This window comes from Enoplosus armatus, chromosome 1, assembly GCF_043641665.1.
Source record: "Enoplosus armatus isolate fEnoArm2 chromosome 1, fEnoArm2.hap1, whole genome shotgun sequence".
Taxonomy (NCBI): Eukaryota; Metazoa; Chordata; class Actinopteri; order Centrarchiformes; family Enoplosidae; genus Enoplosus; species Enoplosus armatus.
This window is the reverse complement of record NC_092180.1, coordinates 5,450,498-5,473,113: the sequence shown is the minus strand read 5'-3', so window position 1 is coordinate 5,473,113 and position 22,616 is coordinate 5,450,498. Positions and strand designations below refer to the sequence as shown.

Below are 22,616 nucleotides of genomic sequence, written 5' to 3'. Positions count from 1 at the left end.
GACAGAGTGGGATTAGAAAGCTTAAACTCTGTTCAGTGAAAGGATTTCTTCCAAAGATGTTTGCTTCAGGCAAACTGTGACAATGCAAAAGAGCCATGTTGTCGCACATAAACGTCGATTATTTTGTGTATTACAAAATCAGGGTTTTTGCATCCTCATGTCTACAGCATGTGCTGCAGGGCCCAGTTTACCCAGTTTAGATTTAGACAAGTATTGACTATAGATTTCTGAGGCATTGTTTGGAGAACTGATGACGTTTTACTCAGGGAACATAATTAAGATGATATGAATGTTCTACAGGACTAAATAAACCAGTTTTATGTGGTGGAAGCAAAATCATTTCATTAGCATCAACAAATTAATTTGGACGATGGATTATTGTGTATTTCAATGTGCTATATGTCAAAAGGAAAGATTCATAATCACCCAATCAGAATTACAATCAGTTTCAGTGATAAAATAGTTTATTAAAATTGCAATATTTGTAGGCATTTACAAGCGTTTTATCTGCATCTCAGTTCATTTATGCAAACATGACGACAACAAAATAGTGCTTTTCTATCAAGTTAACAGAAGCAGCTCATTTTACAGAAATACACCAACAAGATTGACAAAGAGATGAAACATACAGAAACAAAAATGCCATTCAGTTGTTTAAATGTTCTTGCTCAATGCTACAATAATACTGACGGAAACGAGAAAAGGCATCTCTAAACAAACATATTTGTGACATATTGCGACAAAAAATGCAAAGAAATTAAATAAAAGTCCATAAATAGAATAAATAAGGCAAAGTGGTAGAATTTCACCAATACTACAATTGACAATAAAATAAAATAAAATAAGATAGAATACAATAAAATCCTTTGGTGCAGAGAATAGGCCTTGGTCCAGTCATAAAAATATGTAGAAATATAAATAGTCCATTTTTAGCAGCACGTTCATCTTATGGTTTTGCAGGGAGCTGCTTCACTGGAACTTGTGTGCAAAGGATTCAGGATGCTCTTTGTTTCTGTGCTCCTCCTTCTCTTTGCGAAAAAATCTGCCAAGGAAAGCAAGAAGAAAGAAGACGTTAACTCACTTAATATTCTGTCATTATAGGTGAATAAGCGCGGGTTACAGGGCGAACAAACACACTCGTTATTTATCTGCGGAACTTGTTCCTCACCTGTGATTCGTGCGTTGTTTCTGGGCTTGGCAGCCGGTTTTGAGAGCGTCCTCTTCCTCCGGACGGGCGTCACTTCAGCGGGACACTTGTGCGTGTTGGAGATGCTGGAGCAGTTCTCCTGGTCGGTCCCTGCGCTTTCTTCCCGGTCGCTCAGCCTGACACCCTCCTCGGTGTCTGACGCACAGACAGCGTCCTTCGGCTGTGCGGACTCCTGGTAGAGAGCAGCGGCGCAGTCTGCGGGTATTTCCTCCCACTGAAACCTGCCTGGCAGCGGCGTCTCCGTCTGGAAGTTAAAGTTCCAGCGGCGGCCGTCCTGCTCTGTGATCTCCTTCAGCTTCAGCTTCAGGTCCCGGCGCAGCTGCTCGTGGTCCACCGGGCCAAACAGACTCCTGCAAACCGACTCTCTGCGCCTGATGGGATCCATCCTTCAAATGTTTCTGGTGGAGTTTTGTTGGGAAAAGTCTTCGTGTAGTTTAAGGGGAAGCTCAGGTTGCTGTCTCCCTCTGGTCTGCTCTGGTCAGCTCAACCCTGCAGGGCGATTTAAAGGCTGCAGGGCGCACGATGTTCTGTTTGTACACAATGAGCAGAGGCTGCTGATTGGCTGCAGCTCTCTGAATTGGCGGATAAGAGGAGGGGTCGGAATTCATTCTTTGTGTGATGAAGACCACCGAGACCATCAATAAACGTCTCCGGTTCCATTTGGGATGCTTTGTATAATAACAAGTAATGATGAATGACTTTAATTAACCATAACAATGATGATTTCTTCTGTCTGACAGCATTCTTGGTACACATGTCCCACTGTACACATTCTGAGGACAAACCTTGTCATTGTGAGTTCATTATTTGTTCATTTTCTGTTTATGTACTTCATGTTTTTCCAAATGAAAGGGCACCGAAGTGCAGCAGTGCAGTTCAGCCTTCAGAAAGCCCTGCAGTGGCTGCTAATCACTGGGGAACAGTGATTTCTGCCTATAGAGGCCAAAGTCTTCTTGCCAAAATGAGATTGAAAGTAAGTTTGTGGTCCAAAACGAAAAGTAGTTCAAACCAGGAGATGAGTTTTAATTTAAGTTACATATAGGTCAGGACTACAGTAATTAAACATTGCTGTCACTGCTTTAATTGCTTTTTTTTTACCCATTGATAGAAAAGGTTGTAGAAAGGTTCTAATTTTTGCATTTGCTGTAGAAACCCAAATCACTGCCAGTAAAACCACAGTCTCATTTGCTGGCCACTGAGCAGCTCCTCTTGAGAAGCTGGGGGTGAAGGGCCTTACACAAGGGCACCTTACTGGAGGTAATGAGGGATGGGCCGTTTACTCTCTCTACATAGATTCTGCTGATCAATCTGGTGACCTTCAAGGCCAATTCTCTCAGCTTTAGGCTACCACTGGCAGCGCTCACACCTTCACAGGGCCCTTTAATGCTAGAAATGCTACTAGTGTGAATACATGGTTGGCATGCTCATCCACAACCCTGACAAACTACTGCTTCTTCTGTGTATTTTGCGATATACGAGTAAAGAATGTGAGCATAACACTTACATAGAGCCACTTACTGTAAACCAACATGTTATGATGGAGCACAGTGCCGATCTGAAAGTCATCGGACAATCATTTTGATGTATATTACATGTTTGTCTCAACTCATATTAAGAATTGCAAAAGGTGTCACACTGACAGAGTGATGATCAATGCTGAAGCTAACAGGGAAAATGATTTCATTAGGCAGCAGCAGTGTGTGGTCCTGATGAGAGCAATGTGCAGTGGCTGACCAACATGCAAAGTCATGGAGCCCAGCTGTGTCTGTGATTGGCCGGAGAGAGAGCCCCACCCCTGTACCACTTCCTGATGGCCCAGGTAGTTCACCTGAGGGCTGGGAAGAGAAAGCCCTCAGCCCTTACAGGTGTGGTTCAGCAGGAGGAGGAGAGGAGCATTCATTTGAGCCATGCAGGAGAGACAAGACACACCTCTGGTGAGTATGTGCAGTGTAGCAGCTGTCTTTTTGTCTGTTTATCACTGTGGGGTCCAAAGATGCTTTCTGGTGAGTTAAAAAGTGTATTGTACACGTTGACCAATGTTTTCACGTAAAGCAGTGAGTCTGGTGATAATTCAGGTTCACTTCTACATTGTGTGTCAAGGGTGAAGTGAAGTAATATGGGGAAATCATCCTATGGTTTTTATGTTGTTGGAGGAAAAAGAGTTTGACTTGAAGATGAAGCCATAAAAACCTAAAGAGATGTACTCACTCTACTCCTACAGTATTACAACATCCTACTAGTATTACAACAGTAGAAACATACTTCATACATTTATTCTCTAAACTAATTCAGCAATCCCTATATGAACCAATTGCCTACTTATATTAGTAACCAACACTTTTCATGTGCAAGATCTTACCTCTCTTGGTTTATAGAAAAGTTTTTCTCTGTGATAAAATGATCAGGGACCCATGAGGCGATTATGCTGAAATTTGAAACCCCAGTTTCTGCAGTATTGGTTTCTTATTATGTGCTTTCATAGGAGGTCTTAGACAGAGTTTCTAGGATTTTCGAGTCTTGTGAAATTCAAAAACAAATATTGATTTTGAAGCCTTATATTGTTATTTTCTCACACATACATCTTTTAGATTTAAAGGAGGTTTCTATATGTACCTAAAGGGGGTCGCTGGGCCCTACAGTTTTAGACATACTCTATATACTGTAGCTGAGTGTTTGCTGTCTGCTAATGTTCACAAATAGATGAAGACATTCCAGATCATCATCTCTTCTGCTTGAAAAAAAGTTCATTATGTTCATTATGCCAGACTTCAATCAAGATGTAAAGTGTGTGGGCGTGTAAGGGTGTCTGTGTCCGGGAAACACACACACACACACACACACATACACACACACAGCTGGGTGTCCTGTCCTCTACCTTTGCATGTAAATCGTCCAGTTTGCATGTCCAATAGTCTTTTCCCTCCCAGACCCAGACCTGTAGTCAAATAAAGGCTTCCACAACAAGCTGCTCACTTACATTAAAACAGATGGCTGAACACAAATTGACCCAGTCTGTGTGTTTACTATTGCACCACATTTCTATTTAAGTACTTTCCTTGATTAAAGGTACCCAGGGCAGCTACTGCTTTTTGTCAAAGAAATGTGCACTGGTGCTGCATTTTTGCTATAATCATCTCTCACAAGCAGCTAAGTGCCCATGTAAATAAGGCTGGCTGATAAAAGTCTGTGTTTACTCAGGCAAGTGGGTAATTTGATCAATAATGAATGAGTTTTCTTTCTGAACTCAGTGTCATTTGTTTCTATGAAAATAATCATTCAGAGACGAACAGACTGTTTTCATTGTAGAACAATAACTACATACAAACCAAGTCATAACGCTGAACGCACATTCCAGACAGCTTAATAAAACTTATATTTATTATTGTCATTTCAAATAATATCAAAGGGGTTTTATGTTCAGAGGTTCTGGTGGGAGCCCCCTTAATTGTACCCCAGTTTTCTTGGTTTTATGTATACGAGTGACCATGTTTTGTGTATTTCCAGTTCAAACATCAGGAAGGAAGCGCTTTGCATATGAAGCGAGGATGAAAATTCTGCTAACTTTGCATTGACCACAAGTACTTCTAAGAACCTTCCCCTGTGTGAAAAGAGTGGTGAGGGAGTCATATAATAGATTTAGAGGAAAATGCACCTAATATCTGTGTATTTGTTTGTTTACAGGGGACACTGCAGCCACAGACACGATGTCTGCGGTGTGGGGACACACTGCAGTGGTCAGAGGAGCACAGGTGTGTGTGTGTAGAGGTCAAAGAGAATACGAACAGATGGGCCTATTCCCTCCCACATGAAGTGATATATACTGTACACTCATGACAACTGAACAAATTACATTGTGGTTTAGTATTCATCAAAGAAATCACCATCAGATCAACTGAAAATCCACATTTGCAGGCAATCAGATCAGCCCAGTGATTAGCAGGCCACAAGTGGAAGAGGTGCCACAGAAAGCAAACATTTGTACTGGACTAACAAGCCTTAACTAATTCCAAGTGCAGTTTTCTATTTAAATTATTCATGAGAGCTGGTCATAATTTCCAAGCTGTAGAATGGATTGCTTTCTCCAGCGTTAAATACTAAGAAAGCAAAGTGCTACAGCCTTGATACAGCAGATTATGGCCAAAATCATCTTTTAATGATAGAGCATGTGATTAGATTTTGAATCTACCTCTGCATCTGGATCTGCTTCAACATAATATGCATCGTGATACTGGAGAAAGCTTCGACCTTGTCTGAAAATATCAGGACTTTGGCCAATTAAGGATGAACGTGAGGGATTTGTGAGTTATGTCCAAATATGTGTCAAATGTATGAATCGTGGTTAAATAAACTTATTTCAGTAGTTTAATTAAGCCCTGAGCTGGGACAGATTATACCTTTGTATTTAGAGAAACTAGAGACTAAAAAGTTGTACATTTTAAGAGGTGAGCCTTTGAAGAGGGCCGGGGATTCCACAGTCCTATCCAGGGGCTTGCTACACTACGGGAGGGCAGGAAGTGAGAATAGTCTTTGTGCATGTTTATGAGGACCTCAGTGAGAGGGATGTTCCAGGTAGATCAGAGATCATGCTACAGCAGAGGTTTTCTTTTACTGTTGGATGTTGGTAGAAAGGACATATCCATTTAATGTGTGTTTCTCTCAGTGTCCTGCTGGGCTGTTCCTGCTGTTCTACCGTGGATGAGACCCTGGAGAACGTAGCCAGAGGCCTGGCCAGCAGAATGCGGAGGGAGAAGAGTCACTGGGCAGCTGGAAGAGTGGGCGACATTGACTTCGTTAGCTCTACTAAGACAAGAGGAAAGGTGAAACTAGATAACAAATACTGAAGGTTATATAACTGCATACGAAGGGTTTGTAGAAATGTTTCAAGCAGAATACTGACATCAACTCGTCTCTTTATATCCAGTTTATGAGGGTGCGCAGCAACACAGACCCAGTGCTCATCTACCAGATGCTGACAGAAGAGTGGGGCCTTGCTCCTCCACACCTGGTGGTGGCGCTGGTGGGAGGAGATGAGGTGGCTCAGATGAAGCCCTGGCTCAGAGACACTCTGAGAAAAGGACTTGTGAAGGCTGCACAGAGCACAGGTTATAATAAAGCTTTTGAAATCAATAGTCAATGATAGAGAATGGGTTCTCTGCCGCCGTCTATTAGCTGGTGCCAGAATTACTAGAAACACATCACCAAGATGAAAGCCTGTCTTTGATTTAGATATAGAATATGAGCCATAAATTATTTATCTTTTCTTCATGGGTTTTTTAATTGCATGATTAGTAAAATCTTTTCAGGAATTTTGATGCATGTAGGGAGGACCACATGAGGCAATAGTCTAATTAGCACGCTCAATAGACCAGCTGTTTATATGGAATCAAGGACACAACCTTCTGGTTATCATACATACACATAGTAGAAACTTTCTATATCACATACACACACATATGCAACTGCTCCTCTGTTCTCTAGGGGCATGGATTTTGACTAATGGCCTTCGCTTTGGCATCACCAAGCACTTGGGCCAGGCGGTGAGAGATCACTCCTTGGCCAGCACCTCCTCTAAAGTTCGTGTAGTGGCCATTGGCATCGCACCCTGGAACATGATCCACAACCGAGAGGCACTACTCACTGCCAAGGTTTCTGAACATACACAGACAACATAGAGCTAATAAAAACAGCAGCCACATCTATGAGCAAATATTTGCATCTTTCACATTATTGTGTTCACGCTGTCCTTCTCAAGGTGGATGAGCCTGCAGTATACAAGCCACAGGACTTGCCTCATGGGTCGGTGTATTCCCTGGACAGCCACCACTCTCACTTTGTGCTGGTGGAGGAGGATCCCAACAGACCAGGAGCCACCAGCGAAATGAGGGTGAAGCTGCTCAAACACATCTCTCTTCAGCGCACTGGTTATGGAGGTAAAGCCCTTTAGGTCACTGCTGGGAACCAGTAATGGGAGGGTTAGGGTTAGGGTTAAACACCAGAATTTAAAATACTTAATTAAATGTTCAAGTCCTGCATTTATTTTTACTGATTTAAAATGTACACCTAAACAGTAAAATGTACTTAAATATTCAAAGTAGGACAAATGGTCCCTTTTGTGGTGTTAAATTATAGATGCATTACGACGCATTAAGCATTATTTCGCTATGGCGCTGTTCGCAGTACAGGTGGCTGCTTTCATATAGCTTTAAAAAAGCCCTGCTTCATATTTTATTACCTTTTTATATGGCTTTCTGTAACATCATATGCCTCAAAATTGTACACAAGTGCCATTATCGAGTATTTGCACATATGCTCAGAACTCTGTTGCAATGGGTGTGGACTCTTCACTGCCCATGGGAAGTAAAATATATACATATAGTTTAAAGATTGAAATACAAACTTTCTCCTAAAAAACAGCAAGTCATCAGACTCACCAGAGTTAGGTGTTTTCTCACTCTCCCTTTAGTATTCTTTGGTTTTAAATCATTAACTAGCTAAGATAGATAACTGGTGCTTCTTTACAACATTTCTGAGCAATCAGACGTACCCTGTGGATTTTCTCTTCTTTGAGGTCCTTGAGGTCTAACAAATGTGTTTAGTGCATTTCCTTCTTCATAAAAAATTTACAAAGCCAATTTTTTGAATAATATAAATAATAAATATATAGCAATGTAAATTGTGCCTTGTTCACATCCATATCGGCTTGCTTGCGTCTTCTTCCTCTCTGCCTTTGTAGGGGCATTGCAATGCTTCTTTGTGCATTACCGTCAGTCAGTAGAGTAGCCTAAAACGAGTGTCAGGAATATATATTGCATCGCACACATGCTCATAAGTGCAATACAAACGAAACAAGGCCAGGTTCCAGCATGCTAAACCTGTCAATTCAATGTTGCCATTCAAGGCCACCGTTGTGCAAAGTTGTATAAGCTTAAATATTTCTTGGAAACCCGAGCACATAGTATGTACCTGCTAATGTACTGGTTCCCAACTTAGGAGTCGGGACCTCCCAAGGGGTCACAAGATAAATATAAAGAGTTTTGAGATGACTAACGGGAAACAATAATAATGTTTAAGATACACTATATTGCCGAAAGTATTGGCTCACCTGCCTTGACTCACATATGAACTTAAGTGACATCCCATTCTTAATCCATAGGGTTTAATATGATGTCGGTCCACCCTTTGCAGCTATAACAGCTTCAACTCTTCTGGGAAGGCTTTCCACAAGGTTTAGGAGTGTGTTTATGGGAATTTGTGACCATTCTTCCAGAAGCGCATTTGTGAGGTCACACACTGATGTTGGACGAGAAGGCCTGGCTCTCAGTCTCCGCTCTAATTCATCCCAAAGGTGTTCTATCGGGTTGAGGTCAGGACTCTGTGCAGGCCAGTCAAATTCATCCACACCAAACTCTCTCATCCATGTCTTTATGGACCTTGCTTTGTGCACTGGTGCACAGTCATGTTGAAACAGGAAGGGGCCATCCCCAAACTGTCCCCACAAAGTTGGGAGCATGGAATTGTCCAAAATCTCTTGGTATGCTGAAGCATTCAGAGTTCCTTTCACTGGAACTAAGGGGCCAGATGGTGAAGCACGATTCGTCACTCCAGAGAACGCGTCTCCGCTGCTCTAGAGTCCAGTGGCGGCGTGCTTTACACCACTGCATCCGACGCTTTGCATTGCACTTAGTGATGTATGGCTTGGATGCAGCTGCTCGGCCATGGAAACCCATTCCATGAAGCTCTCTACGCACTGTTCTTGAGCTAACCTGAAGGCCACATGAAGTTTGGAGGTCTGTAGCGATTGACTCTGCAGAAAGTTGGCGACCTCTGCGCACTATGCGCCTCAGCATCCGCTGACCCCGCTCCGTCTTTTTACGTGGCCTACCACTTCGTGGCTGAGTTGCAGTCGTTCCCAATCGCTTCCACTTTCTTATAATACCACTGACAGTTGACTGTGGAATATTTAGGGGCGAGGAAATTTCATGACTGGACTTGTTGCCCAGGTGCCATCCTATCACAGTCCCACGCTGGAATTCACTGAGCTCCTGAGAGCGACCCATTCTTTCACAAATATTTGTAGAAACAGTCTGCATGCCTTGGTGCATGATTTTATACGCCTGTGGCCATGGAAGTGATTGGAACACCTGATTTCAATTATTTGGATGGGTGAGTGAATATTTTTGGCAATATAGTGTATAAGATAATAAGAAATCATGTTCATTTCCTGATTTTTCTCTACACCATTTTGCTTAATTGTTGAGCTCTGGATAGTTTTAGCTCTTCGCGCCTCCAAAACTGATTTAACATGAGAAAGGAACATCACTCCATGAACCTGTGAAAAAGGTATTTGTGGTAATATGTACGAAAAACACTCAGAGAATGGTTGTTTTGCAGTAGTTCACACAATAGAGGGATGTAATACCAGAGTGGTAATCATTTGAGACAATGAGATATTGAGCAAAAGATATCATATGGACGTCATTTTTGGTGCTTGCAGGCACAGGCAGTTTTGAGATCCCTGTTCTGTGTCTCTTGGTCCATGGGGAACCACGGATTCTAAAGGTAGGTTTCATTTCATTATACTGTGTTACTTACTCAATAACTTAAAAGATGTGACCGCAAAGAGACCTTTTGAAAGTTAGACGTCTGTCTTGTCATATGAATGTGCACAATCTGACTTTGAACAGTAGCTCAGGCTGGAGTCTTAGGCTTCAAATCAAATTTTGGTTGTGCCACCTCCTGAAGTAGAGAGCCAAAGCCAGACTGAGAAACTAATTCTTTCTGTTTTCACAAAACTAAACTCTTTGGCTGGAAAGCCTGTCAAAGCCACCAATTTATTTGCATAAACAGAGCCATAACAAAGATTATGAAATATTGCTAACACTGATCAATATAAATCTCTGTTTATGTTTAGTTGAGAAGTTATTTAGTGAAAATGAGGACATTTGTGAGTTTGCCCGCAAGTCTGAACACTGTATCCCTGTCGCTGCAGAGGATGTGCAAAGGCATTGGCAATTCGACACCATGGCTGATCCTGGCAGGCTCAGGAGGCGTGGCTGACATCCTCGTCACGCTGATGAATAAGGGCTGCTGGGATACGGACAGTGTTCATGAGCTGCTGCTGGACACCTTTCCAAATGCCCACCACAGCACAGACATCAGTAACTGGGTCAAGCTGGTGAGAGCGATGTGCACAGCATGGAGGCAGGCGCATACACAGATATGCACATCACAAGACTTGAGTGTTGCCAGAAAAATGGGGCACACAGGAAAAGATTGTGAGGGAAGCTAATGTGGGATTTTCATGCTTATCTTGAAAATGTGTATGTGTTGACCTAATTGAGGATATGAAGGAGGAGGGAAAGATAAACATATTTTTTCAAGCTGACATACACAGTGAAGGGATTGTAATTTTAGAAAACAATGCATTAGCGATAAAAAATTGCACATTACTTCATTCAAATGAGGTGTTCGTAATAACTGACTGTCAACCTGCCAATCAGATCCAGAAGATACTTGATCATGGGCATCTCCTTACTGTTCACGACCCTGAACAGGAGAGCTCCGAGCTGGATACAGTCATCCTCAAAGCTCTTGTCAAGGGTAAAGTACCTTGTGAACATATGTTATCAAGAAACTTGCAATTTTCTGGTTTTGTGACTTGACATATGCATGGAGAGAGCGCCCTTGACATTTTGAGCACTTCATAGGTTGTGAACCTGTTGACATCTTGTGTGTCGTGTGCACGTTTGTTCCTGTGTGTGTGTCAGCCTGTAAGAGCCAAAGTCAGGAAGCTCAAGATTTCCTGGATGAACTGAAGCTGGCTGTGGCCTGGAACAGGGTGGACATTGCCAAGAGTGACATTTTCAATGGAGATGTGGAGTGGAAGGTGAGACGAATACATAGTAATTTAATTAGAGCTGTGTCACACTCTATAACTGTAAAGTTAAATCTACAATCAAGACAAAGTTTAGCATTTTTAACAGATTAAATTAAAACAAGATGTCTAACACTATACTAGCCATTCATGTTCACTATCTTAGTGTAGCGTGTTAGTCTGCTAACATCTGCTAATTAACCATCAAATAGTTGTTGGGCATTTTACTGAAAACCACAAATGTCAACCTGATGGTGGCACTAGAGGAAAAGTCAGGGGATCACCAAAGTCAGTAGGATTCATCCTTAGGGGACCATAAATCTGTACAAAATTGGCAATCCATCCAATAGTTTTTGAGATATTTCAGTCTGAACCAAAGTGGTGGACCAATGAACCAAGCCAAATGTCTGTCATTTGTAATCTTACTTGTTTACATTTGTATTCCATCAACGTCAGGAGGGATAACAAGAGTCGCAAGCCAGTGTACATTCTGGTGAAGAACCTGACAATTACACAAACCTTTTCACAGGAGGAAGAGAAGCCAGCCGCTTTATGAGCCATTGTAACAAAGACACATGATCTTTACAGGCCTGCGACCTTGAAGAGGTGATGATGGATGCACTGATCAACGACAAACCTGACTTTGTGCGCCTCTTTGTTGACAACGGTGTGAACCTGGGCGAGTTCCTTACCTACGGTCGTCTACAAGAGCTTTACTGGTCTGTGTCGGAAAAGAGCCTCCTTCACAACCTGCTCCTCAAAAAGTACGAGGAGAAGCAGCTTCTGCTCGGAGCTGCCAGGACACCTGGTCCACCTGGGCACCATCCGCCTGAGCAAGGGGACCGGAAACCCCGCTTCACCCTCTACGAGGTCGCCAAAGTGCTGAAAGACTTTCTTCATGACTCCTGCAAAGGCTTTTACCAAAAGATTCCCACAGTGAGTGATATACTCTCAAACGTTCCAGCAAATCATGCCATAAGAAATCCCTTTAACTGATGAATTCCATTGTACCTTATACTGCTTCTTGCAGTGGTTCTCATTCTTTTTTTTGCGCGTGACACCATGAAATGAAGCAATGTCTATATGTGAGACCTTGTCACAGTTTGCATTGAGTGGAGAGTGATTCTTCCTTCTAACCCTCTCAGACTGTTTCATTTGAAATTGTTAAAGGCTTGAAAGGCGCATTGAAATAGACAATATACAGACTTCATGGTAAACTGACTTCCTGGAAAACAGTGAATCTTCAATGGCAACCTCATCCTGCACTAGTACGAATAAAGCCATCCTGATTTTTAGGAAATCCTGCCCTTCTGTCCCTCCTATCAAGTCAGCCTTTCTCTCCTAAACTGTTAATCCATTGGTTTACACTTTGGAAGGATGTCCATCATTATGTCTTACCCCAAGATCCAATTTCAACGGAAACTACATCATGTTAAGTAATTAAAAAGGCGATTTCATGATGCCTTTAAGAAGCAAAACTACACCCCCTTGAAGACTTTGTAGTTTTCTATCCTGTTAGTCAACATGTGACCCCTCAGGTTTTTCTTGTGACCCACTGGAAAGGCCCTGGCCCCCAAATTGAGAACCACTGGGCAGAGGCCTTAAATTTCACCATAATTGCAGAAAGGAAGAGATGGATCGTCATCGCAAACCAAACGTGCTGTTACACCCTAAGAAATCTTGTCTAATTATACCCTCTAGATCTGCAATGTAATTACCCCTCTCTATGTTGTGTAATGTATGTTGTTTATATCATGCTGTACAGCTAAAAAAAGGTGATAATCTCAGGAAATGATTTAGCTATTAGCTAAATAAGCTTATGACCAAAATCAAATTGTTTCTAGGCTGAAGGTCTGTCTGTTCAGCGTATTTCAAAGAAATCATTTCATGCATTTGTGAAATACCTACTTATCCTGTTGACGGACGGACAGACTACGAGGCAAAAATAATCTCCTTGGCAGATAACGACCACAGATTCTGCCATAGATTGCATGAATCATGTAATAATTACATGTTCTGTAAAGTGTGTGCAGCTATCCTGTTTACGATAAATATTTGACACATGTCGTGTGCTGTCTGTGTGCTCCAGGAGAAGCCTGCGAAGGGTCGACTGTTCCACAGCCAGAAGAACCTGGCCGAGTTAGCGGAGCGCTGCGAACACCCTTGGAGGGATCTCTTCCTCTGGGCTGTCCTTCAGAACCGACAGCAGATGGCTAACTACTTTTGGGCCATGGTCAGTCTTGTCAGCTTCTTTAGTCAGCTCAGCTCCAGCTCGTACTATCTCAGCGCTGTGTGGTTCAATCACCAAAAGTCTGAATGTGCCTGGAATTGGCAAAAACTACTCAAACCAAACTGAAGTGAGCTGAATTATACTGTGCTAGTTTGTATTCTGGATTCAGTGTGAACAAGAGTGATGTGGGCCAGCACAGTGCAGGTGCAGGTCAGTCCTGCCATATGAAAATGTCACTCTAGATAAAAGAGCCTAGCGAACAGCATATTTATCAAGAACTGAGGTGAACTAAAAAGCTATCTTATCTCCAAGAACATTATTCAAATGAAGGTCATGCCGCTTCATGGGGCAGTATATGCAACGAGCGGTGAGGTAGTGCAGGCGTTTCTAAAGTCCTGATGAAGTTAATGAGAAATATATCCTCACATGATGCCCCATGAATAGTTTAAATGACACCAATCAATGGTAATAACTCTTTGTTTTCAACATCTTTTCAGGGCACCTTTCATTTTTTTTATTGCCCTTTCCCAAACTAAGGGAAGCAATTATTGTAATCTCACAAGCGGTCACCCTGATGTGCTCCTTTCCTGCATCTTATTTCAAACATTATCTGAAATTATGGTAATTACATTCAGCGTGTGTACATCCCCCACTGCAAATTGTTTTACCACTCAGACTCTGGCCGTGATATCTGCATTCATAATTTGATTGTTTGAAGTATCTCTCATGTTGAAGGCCTCATCACAATTATCCTTGCAGACTGGCTTATGCTAGCAAAATATCTCATATTCAATATGTACATATATATGAACCCAGGAGTAATATCATGCTGCGTAGGAGGTCCACAACACTGAGTGTAACTTCAAATGGAGAGCCCTCTGTTAGTATGTTGCTCTGCATTTACACATTTGTCCTATAATCCTAGAAACGTACAGGGCCATTAAAGGTTGCTATTACCTGTTGATTATAGAAAATGACAATATACAAAATACAATACAACATATACTATAATCCAATAACAGACAATGCCAATCTCTTAAAAGAAATAGGTTTCATAAATAAGTTTAACAGATCCTACTGGAAGGGAATAACATGGAAATCTGAATGTGCAAATTCTTCAAACATAAAAACACCACTTGTCATGTCCGAGGTTTGGATCTTCGATTGTAATAAACTGCAACACCAAAATTCAAAACATGGGGTTGGAACCTCACACCTAAACTGATGTGACAGGTGTTTTAGTAGACAGGCCATGACAACAATTATATCTAAGATATTAATGTTTTCTGATGCTATTAAAGGATTGTTCACGTCAGTACATCACAACACATGTGAGTATAACTTATTTACATGGTCACAAAAATCAGACTGGGGGCCTGTAGAAACAGTAGGTGGACTTGAAGGTAGAAGTGTGTCTGTTGCAGTCTAATGCACACAGTAACGTCCCATTTGGAAGCAAAAAGACGCCGCTCTCTAAAATTCTAAACTAGATTTCTCAGATCCCTCTCTCAGACCCATTTCTTGGATCCAGCTTTCTTTTAATCCTTCAGGGCCCTGAGGCGGTTGCGGCAGCGCTGGCGGGTTGTAAGATTCTGAAAGAGATGGCACGTCTGGAATCTGAGGCTGAGTCTGCACGCAGTATGAAGGAAGCCAAGTATGAGCAGTTTGCCCTTGGTGAGTACATAAACTGTTCAATGACAGCAGCTGGCGGAGTGATGTGAAAAGGGAAAGGTCAAACATAGCAAGAGGTGCATTCACTGATCGCAACAACACAATGAAACAAAGGGATCGCACGGGGAGAAAAATGTGAATCTGAATGTGTGAATTCTTCAGATGAAGCTGATCAGTTGACACCATATTCTTGTTATTGTGGCAGATGTCTTTGGAGAGTGCTACTCCAACAGTGAAGACAGGGCTTACGCTTTGTTGGTGAGAAGAACACACTGCTGGAGCAAATCTACGGTCCTTAACTTGGCAACTGAGGCAGATGCCAAATCCTTCTTTGCCCATGATGGAGTTCAGGTAACAAGGAGACGCATCCATATGCTCATTTGGCTCGAATTTAACTGACTCTTTCAGAGATTGTAAAACATTTAACTTTCATCCAACAGTATTTTGCATTTCATTAAGATAGTTAGGTAATCTATTTAGCTGGCTTCTGTATTCAAATACCGTGTTGCCCTGTAGTTATTAAAAACTTTTCCAGGGCATTTCATGCCATTAGATATTTATTTCAAAGTCATATCTTGCTGCTCACTGGACTTCATTCAGGGCACAATTTTGCCTAAATATCCCTCCAACAGACGTCCTTGTCATTACAAAGTCATCAGTGAGAGTTAATTGGTATTCAATGTCAGCAGGGAAAGGTAACACTCTTGACAGTGAAGTAATATTTTATTTAAAGCACATAGTCGGAGTAATATATCCTTTATAAATGGGAATCTGTTGATTATAATTCAGTACATGTGTTATGTTTCAAGAGAATGTGGATTTTACTGGTCTGTTACAAAGGGAGGACACACCCATGACAAAGCATCAGGTTTCATTTCGTATAAGTGCCATATCATCCCATACTGCAACTAGACAGCTCTGGAGAAGGAAATGATTCACACCTCTTATTGAATATTATTACGTACATACATATTTTCTCTGTTAATCTGCTGGGGTAACTCCCTGCATGATGCTTCCACGCACTGTATGTAGTCACAAGACTGTAAGGCAGAAATATTCTAAGGCCTGTGGTGCCCTCTTGTGGTGAACTTCATCCAGCTGTTAGTTTGTCCCTGTTATGAAATCTGATTTTAACATAAATTATACAAAACTAAACTTTTACTGCAGGCTCTTCTCACAAAGATTTGGTGGGGGGCGATGACGACAGACACAGCCATCTCCAAACTTGTGGTGTCTTTCTTCTGTCCACCACTCATCTGGACAAACCTCATAAAATTCAGGTGACCCTGTTATGCTGCCCCACCATTTGCCACGTGGATGTAATGTTTGTGTTTTTGTGGTGTGCACTGACACTCTCAGATGTGTTTCTCAGTGATGAGGAACTTGATAATCGTAATGGCAACGAGCAGTTTGTGGAGCTGGACAGTCTGGATACAGAAAAGGCCTTACTGCTAACTGACGATGATGACCCTTTGTGAGTATGCAATCAAATAATAGTCAAATTGCTATTAAATTATATGAAAATTATCTTTGTCAAATATGTAAAACCATAAAAAATGTTTTACTGCTATTTTTTATTTCACATACTTACGATCATATAATAAAAATGAGTGAAACACATGCTAAAGCCCACCATACGAGCTCACATAAAAAAAATCAGTGATGGCATAACATAAAACCTGTACATAAAAGAGTGTCTTTACCACTCTTTGTTTTCCAGGGACTCTTCACCTGGAGGTCCAGCAGCTCAGAGCTGTGCCTCTGTCTGGTGGCGTTTCTTACTCCGTCGCTGGCGTCGCTTCTGGAGCGCTCCTGTCACTGTGTTCCTCGGTAATGTCATCATGTACTTCGCCTTCCTCTTCCTCTTCACCTACGTGCTCCTGCTAGACTTCCGCCCGCCGCCGCCCTTTGGCCCTGGAGCCCCAGAGATAATGCTCTACTTCTGGGTCTTCACCTTGGTGCTGGAGGAACTTCGACAGGTGACCGTCAAAGCGTCCAATCTCACTGATTGCTTTATAATCCCATTTCATGTTTTCAAATACATTTTAAGTTCTCAGATCGTTATTTAGTGGATTGCTTTCTGAAGGATCCACATCTATCTATCTATGAAGCACTTATTCATTCTTATTAGATGTGTTTGCAGGACAGGCCTGGCAAGTCACACATATCTGAGTAGGAGGTGATCTGAATCACTACAATGACCTCAATCTCTCGGGGGTTTTAAGGATTCATGAGCCTTTCACCCCTCTGCTCAACTCCCTCCCAGTGAGCCAGGTTAGACAAGCATGATCCCTTATTGCACTGATCCCGTTGAGCCTTCCTCCCTTGGGCACAAAAGCCCCAGATGAGACAGGCCTTCACCGCTGTTCCCTCTGCTCACTTTGCATGCATCTCAGAAGCTGAGCTGAACAGAACTATGGCACAGGTTTCCAAAAAAAGAACCACTCTGCTACAGGCAGCCCTGGCATGCTACCAAGCCCAGGGGTGCATGCCTCAAGACAATGCTACATTTTGTATGTCAGTCTAGGAGAGATTTTAGATAATGAGGGCTGTTTTATTGTTATTCATACAGAATGTATCACTGTCTTGTATTAAGCCAACACCAATACATCTGTGGTTTGTGTGAGGTATTTGATGGGTTTACGCTCAGTCTCTAACTCGACACCTTATGTGTAGTTTACAGAAACTTCCAGCTTTATTTACAAATCATTTAGGCTCTGAAAAGGTCAGACACCATCAGTAGCACGCTGTAAATAAATAGCCAAGGAAGAACAGACTCCCATCCTGCTTTTAATTTTGTCTCTTAAACACACTGAAAGTTGATTGAGCGTTTGTGATATTGCTGATTAAGACAACTACATCTTGCATACTTGAGTACTTTGAGAGGGATATGTGATCTCAAATGGAGGCTGCATGATTTGCATCCTCATCAGTCCACCCTCCTCCCCATTTTTTTGATACTATAGCTGCCATTAGTTAGTTAGTTAGTTAGTTATAGTTTAAAGTATTTGGTCATGATGGCCTTTGTGGTCTGAAACTCAGGGCTTACACACCAGTCTATCACTTCATGAAAGCAGCACACTGCCCTCAGCTTGTTCTCAAAGCAATTGTGCCATCGAGGGACCAAACTCTGGTTCTTGATGCACTTATAGGTTCCCTGTTCAAACCACTGGAGACAACTCAACAATCTCTTACGCTCCAAGTGTGAGAGACATTTTACAGGAATGAGAATGTGGGACACTGCAGGTGCCTGCTAACTCCCTTTTGGCCCTGCAGGTGTGTCTGGCTCCAGTGCGTGACCCAATGCAGAGGGCACATTAACATGAGAACATTTTAACATTTTTGAGAACAAAAACTTGTTTTAGACAAAAAACGCATGGTTTAAAAAAGTTGAACAAGTTTAGTAAAGCTAGAACTATTCAGTGTGTGAATACATATGAAATGACTAATGGCTTTATAATAACACACAGCATAAAGAAAACTGATTTTATATGCTCATGATGTCATTTATATTTCATTCTTTGAGCTAACAGCACAAAAGAGTTCACATATTTTCATATCAAATACAGTACATTTTCATTTCTGTCATAACAAAGCAAAACAGTTACACATATGACTCGCACAACATGTGCCGGACTATGCTGAGGATGTTCTATGAGTCTGTGGTGGCCAGTGCTATCCTCTATGCTGTTTCATGCTGGGGGCAGCAGGCTGAGGGTGGCGGACTCCAACAGACTCAACAAACTGATCCACAAGGCCAGTGACGTTGTTGGGGTGGAGCTGGACTCTCTGACGGTGGTGTCAGAGAGGAGGATGCTGTCCAAGCTGCGGGTCATCTTGGACAACGTCTCACATCCTCTCCATGACGTACTGGTCAGGCACAAGAGCAGCTTCAGTCGGAGACTCATTCCTCCCAAATGCACAACTGAGCGCCACAGGAAATCATTCCTGCCTGTGGCCATCAAACTGTTCAACTCCTCCCTCTGAGTGTCAGACAATAAACAGACTGAACCTGGACCTACTTCACCTGCCATATACCACCTCATTATTTATTCTTTAAACAGTGCAATACATACATATATATATATACACACACATACATATACATTGTTATTGTATATATTTCTTATTTTTCACTTTTTTGTAAATGTGTATATTTTTTATTTCTTATTTTTTTATATCTTATTTTTGTACACACTCTTATTTCTAAATGTATGCTACTTTCTACTCTGAATGGGAGCACCGGTACTGTATAATTTGCCCCCGGGGATCAATAAAGTATTTCTGATTCTGAATATGCTAACAAAACCATGTTTGCAATTACAAATGAAAGTAAAGTTAGATATAATTATGTCTTATAGTAATGCATTAACTATCTTTTATGAGACAGAGCTTCTTCACGGATGAAGAGATGAACATCCTGAAGAAGTTCAAACTCTATGTAGAGGACAATTGGAACAAGTGCGACATGGTTGCCATCTCACTCTTTGTTGTTGGGGTTTCATGCAGGTAATTAACATCACATGACATTGATGACAGTGAAAAAATCTAACATAACACAACAGTGTGGAGGCTCTAGATTTGTTGCGATGATGGTCTAAGCTAGAACACTAAAATAAAGGAGTGAATTAAGTGAATGGATGGATGTAATACTAATTGGGAAGAAGAGCTAGAATTGAGTAAACTGCACAGTAAGTAATATCCGTTTTCTTTGATTGCAGGATGGTGAACGACACCTATGAGGCAGGAAGGACAGTTCTGGCAATAGACTTCATGGTATTCACTCTACGTCTGATCCACATCTTTGCCATTCATAAGCAGCTGGGCCCCAAGATCATCATTGTGGAAAGAATGGTGACCAACACAAACCACTAAACATTCTCATTATGAACATTTTAAGTGTTCAGGGTCTTAGATGAAAGCCTTGTACAGCCCATTAAAAAGAGGAAAACGTGGGTCTGTTTCTCCTTTACAGATGAAGGACGTTTTCTTCTTCCTCTTTTTCCTGAGTGTGTGGCTGATTGCGTACGGCGTTGCCACCCAGGCTCTTCTCCACCCAAACGACCCAAGGATTGACTGGGTGTTTCGCAGAGCCTTGTACCGCCCCTACCTGCACATCTTTGGCCAGATCCCCTTGGAGGAAATAGATGGTAAATTAGAGAGGATGCAGATTTCTACATTTATTCAGTGTAAAGAAATTGAAAGTCCATGAAAAATGTGCAGTGTGACAGTTTATTGATATTTTTAATGTTCTATTTTGATCATTTATGCAGTCAGGGATGGATCTCTGTTTGCCTGAATGTTGTCTTCTAATCTAATTTTCTTGTTCTTTCATTACCGGATTAACGGAGCACAGCTGCTCGCATGCCTGAAATTAACTGCACCAATGACTCAGAGGAGATTATCATGGGCCTACGGCCACCATGTCCCAATATCTATGCCAACTGGCTGGTCATCCTGCTGCTAGTTATATTCCTTCTCGTCACCAATGTCCTGCTGCTCAACCTGCTCATTGCCATGTTCAGGTAAGGGGCAGGGAATCCAGAAAATCAATGTTTGCCTGTCTGATGAAATGAGTTGAGCTAGTGGCTTCTTTGTACATTGTAAAATAAAAAAAACAAAAACACAATTGATTATATTGGCTTTTTGTTCTTTTTTCCCCATTTGCAGCTACACATTCCAGGTAGTGCAGGGCAACACAGACATCTTCTGGAAGTTCCAGAGATACAACCTGATTGTGGAATACCACAGCCGTCCAGCACTGGCCCCACCCTTCATCATCATCAGCCACCTCTCTCAGCTCCTCCTCAGTCTGGTCAAGCAGCCTGAGTCCAAGCAGGAGCATCTTGGTATGAAGATTATACATGCATATTTCCATTAGGAACTACTAAGCCACTGTCCTTTATTTCAAGCAGATATTGAAATACATTCTTGTGGCTTATCTGGCGAAATTAAAATTAAATTAGATACTAGAAAACATACTGTGTGCTTATCTCACTCCTTCACCTGCTCTATCCATGGAAATTGCCTGTTGGTTAATTGCTTATTGGACTGCCTCCTTGTGTGTGTGTTTTGCCAGAGAGGGAGCTGCCCGCAGGGCTAGACCAGAGGCTGATAACATGGGAGACTGTGCAGAAAGAGAACTACCTGGCCAAACAGGAGCGCCAGCATTGGGAGAGCAGTGAGGAGAGACTCAAGAGCACCTCCTCGAAGTAATTATAAATAGTTATTTGTAAAAATTGGTAAACTGTCATATAGTCTGATCATGAGTGGACATAATCTTTTTTGCAAAAAAGCTCAGATAAATCCACTGGACACTGCCTGCACAGCACCAAACTGTAGCTTGTTTTAATGCTCTTCTGCCCCCTAGTGGTAAAACATGGATTATTGCAGCGTTAAATATGGTTTTAACTGATTTCTGTTTGTGACCAAGGGTTCAGAGCTTGCTCAGGATTGTTGGTGGTTTCAAGGACCAAGAGAAACGGCTGGTATCCATGGAGGCTCAGGTAAACCTGGAAAAGTGACCTCAACCGCACAATTTGACACATGATGAGGTTGCATTTTCCTAAGCCTACTTCACATAAAACTCTTTCTCGTAAGTAATCCGACAGACAGTTTGCATAACCCTCAGTCATGTCTGGCTTGTCTCTAGGTCAGATATTGTGGAGAAGTGTTGTCCTGGATGGCAGAGTGCTTTGCTCAAAGCACACTCAAGTGTGGGGAAGAAGCTCCAAGAGCTCCAAGTGAGTCAAAGATCAGGAACAGGAAAGACTATACACACTATTCTATTCAAACACAGTATTGTGATTATACTCTTGCACTAATGTATTTTGATCTAATTTAATATTAATACTGGATGAAATTTCAGCATCTCTAACAGGCTACAAGGCAAGCAGCAGCAAGGACTCACCTCAAAGTCAACCAGAGAGAGAAGCCAAACAAGAAGGGGACCAAGCCAGACCAGGTCACCCAGGATACGGAGCCAACAAAAAATTTCCTTACATTGATGAATAAAAGTGATAATGGTAACTGGTAGCATGCATACAGCTAATTATGATACTATATGTACAATTTTTAGAATATTTTGATGATGGTGTCATTGGGGGGTACGTGGACACTGATTTGGTTTGGACTTAAATTAATAAAAATGATGTTGGATGGATTTACAAACGTCTCGCTGGTTTTTGAGAGGGCAGGAAAGTTTGTTGTATTTATTAAGAAACAAATTCACTAAATTTCTCTCATTCTTTATGTAAATTAAGCTTTCGGGTTATAAAAGATTTACTAAATCAAAACCATCTGAAAAAATGAATAGCTTCTGCATTTCAGGACACATTAATACTTACATAGCTTCTTGTTGTTGTAAGACATACTAAACATGTTTTTTAAGACTACTGTACATATAGGAAATATTTTAAGGTTCCTTCAGTGCAGCAAAAGGTGGCGTACATTGTGAAATCAGTCACTTATGGATGGCATAACATTTTGGTTCCTTGGTTTAAATGAGAAAAATATATACATAAATAAGAAAAAACAAATTCCCTCATAATGTATTAATGTATGGTCCAAGTAAATAGAAGACATTAAATGTTAGACACTACAGTGGCTGTTAGTTTAAGTAAGCTTAGCTTTAA

The 22,616-nt window shown here is 41.6% G+C and overlaps 2 protein-coding genes across 2 annotated transcripts; one reads left to right on the top strand and one right to left on the bottom strand.

Moving 5' to 3' along the window:
- Positions 1-941: 941 nt before the first annotated feature.
- Positions 942-1,592, bottom strand: cdkn1ca (cyclin dependent kinase inhibitor 1Ca). The gene is made up of 2 exons (XM_070905299.1): positions 1,169-1,592; positions 942-1,042 (listed from the first exon to the last, which is right to left on the bottom strand). Exons 1-2 carry the CDS (start codon positions 1,590-1,592, stop codon positions 942-944), a joined length of 525 nt encoding a protein of 174 aa, XP_070761400.1.
- Positions 1,593-3,114: 1,522 nt separating this feature from the next.
- On the top strand, positions 3,115-21,996 carry trpm5 (transient receptor potential cation channel, subfamily M, member 5). Its single transcript, XM_070922222.1, has 26 exons — positions 3,115-3,141; positions 4,889-4,956; positions 5,868-6,024; positions 6,129-6,309; positions 6,686-6,852; positions 6,960-7,137; positions 9,702-9,766; positions 10,197-10,382; positions 10,708-10,807; positions 10,975-11,093; positions 11,670-12,017; positions 13,171-13,314; positions 14,862-14,985; positions 15,188-15,333; positions 16,150-16,262; positions 16,355-16,456; positions 16,703-16,961; positions 19,373-19,491; positions 19,704-19,836; positions 19,958-20,132; positions 20,339-20,507; positions 20,653-20,831; positions 21,062-21,194; positions 21,416-21,488; positions 21,635-21,725; positions 21,851-21,996. The coding sequence occupies exons 1-26, from the start codon at positions 3,115-3,117 to the stop codon at positions 21,994-21,996; spliced, it is 3,702 nt and encodes a 1,233-aa protein (XP_070778323.1).
- The last annotated feature ends 620 nt before the right edge of the window (positions 21,997-22,616 follow it).

Bases quoted from the DNA above. Each gene is read 5' to 3' on its own strand.
- trpm5 (XM_070922222.1), top strand. From the start codon at position 3,115: ATGCAGGAGAGACAAGACACACCTCTG. The intron at 7,138-9,701 runs GTAAAGCCCTTT...TGGTGCTTGCAG, and splicing joins TCAGCGCACTGGTTATGGAG to GCACAGGCAGTTTTGAGATC. The intron at 16,263-16,354 runs GTGACCCTGTTA...TGTGTTTCTCAG, and splicing joins ACAAACCTCATAAAATTCAG to TGATGAGGAACTTGATAATC.
- cdkn1ca (XM_070905299.1), bottom strand. From the start codon at position 1,592: ATGGATCCCATCAGGCGCAGAGAGTCGGTTTGCAGGAGTCTGTTTGGC. The intron at 1,043-1,168 runs GTGAGGAACAAG...TTTCCTTGGCAG, and splicing joins AAACAACGCACGAATCACAG to ATTTTTTCGCAAAGAGAAGG.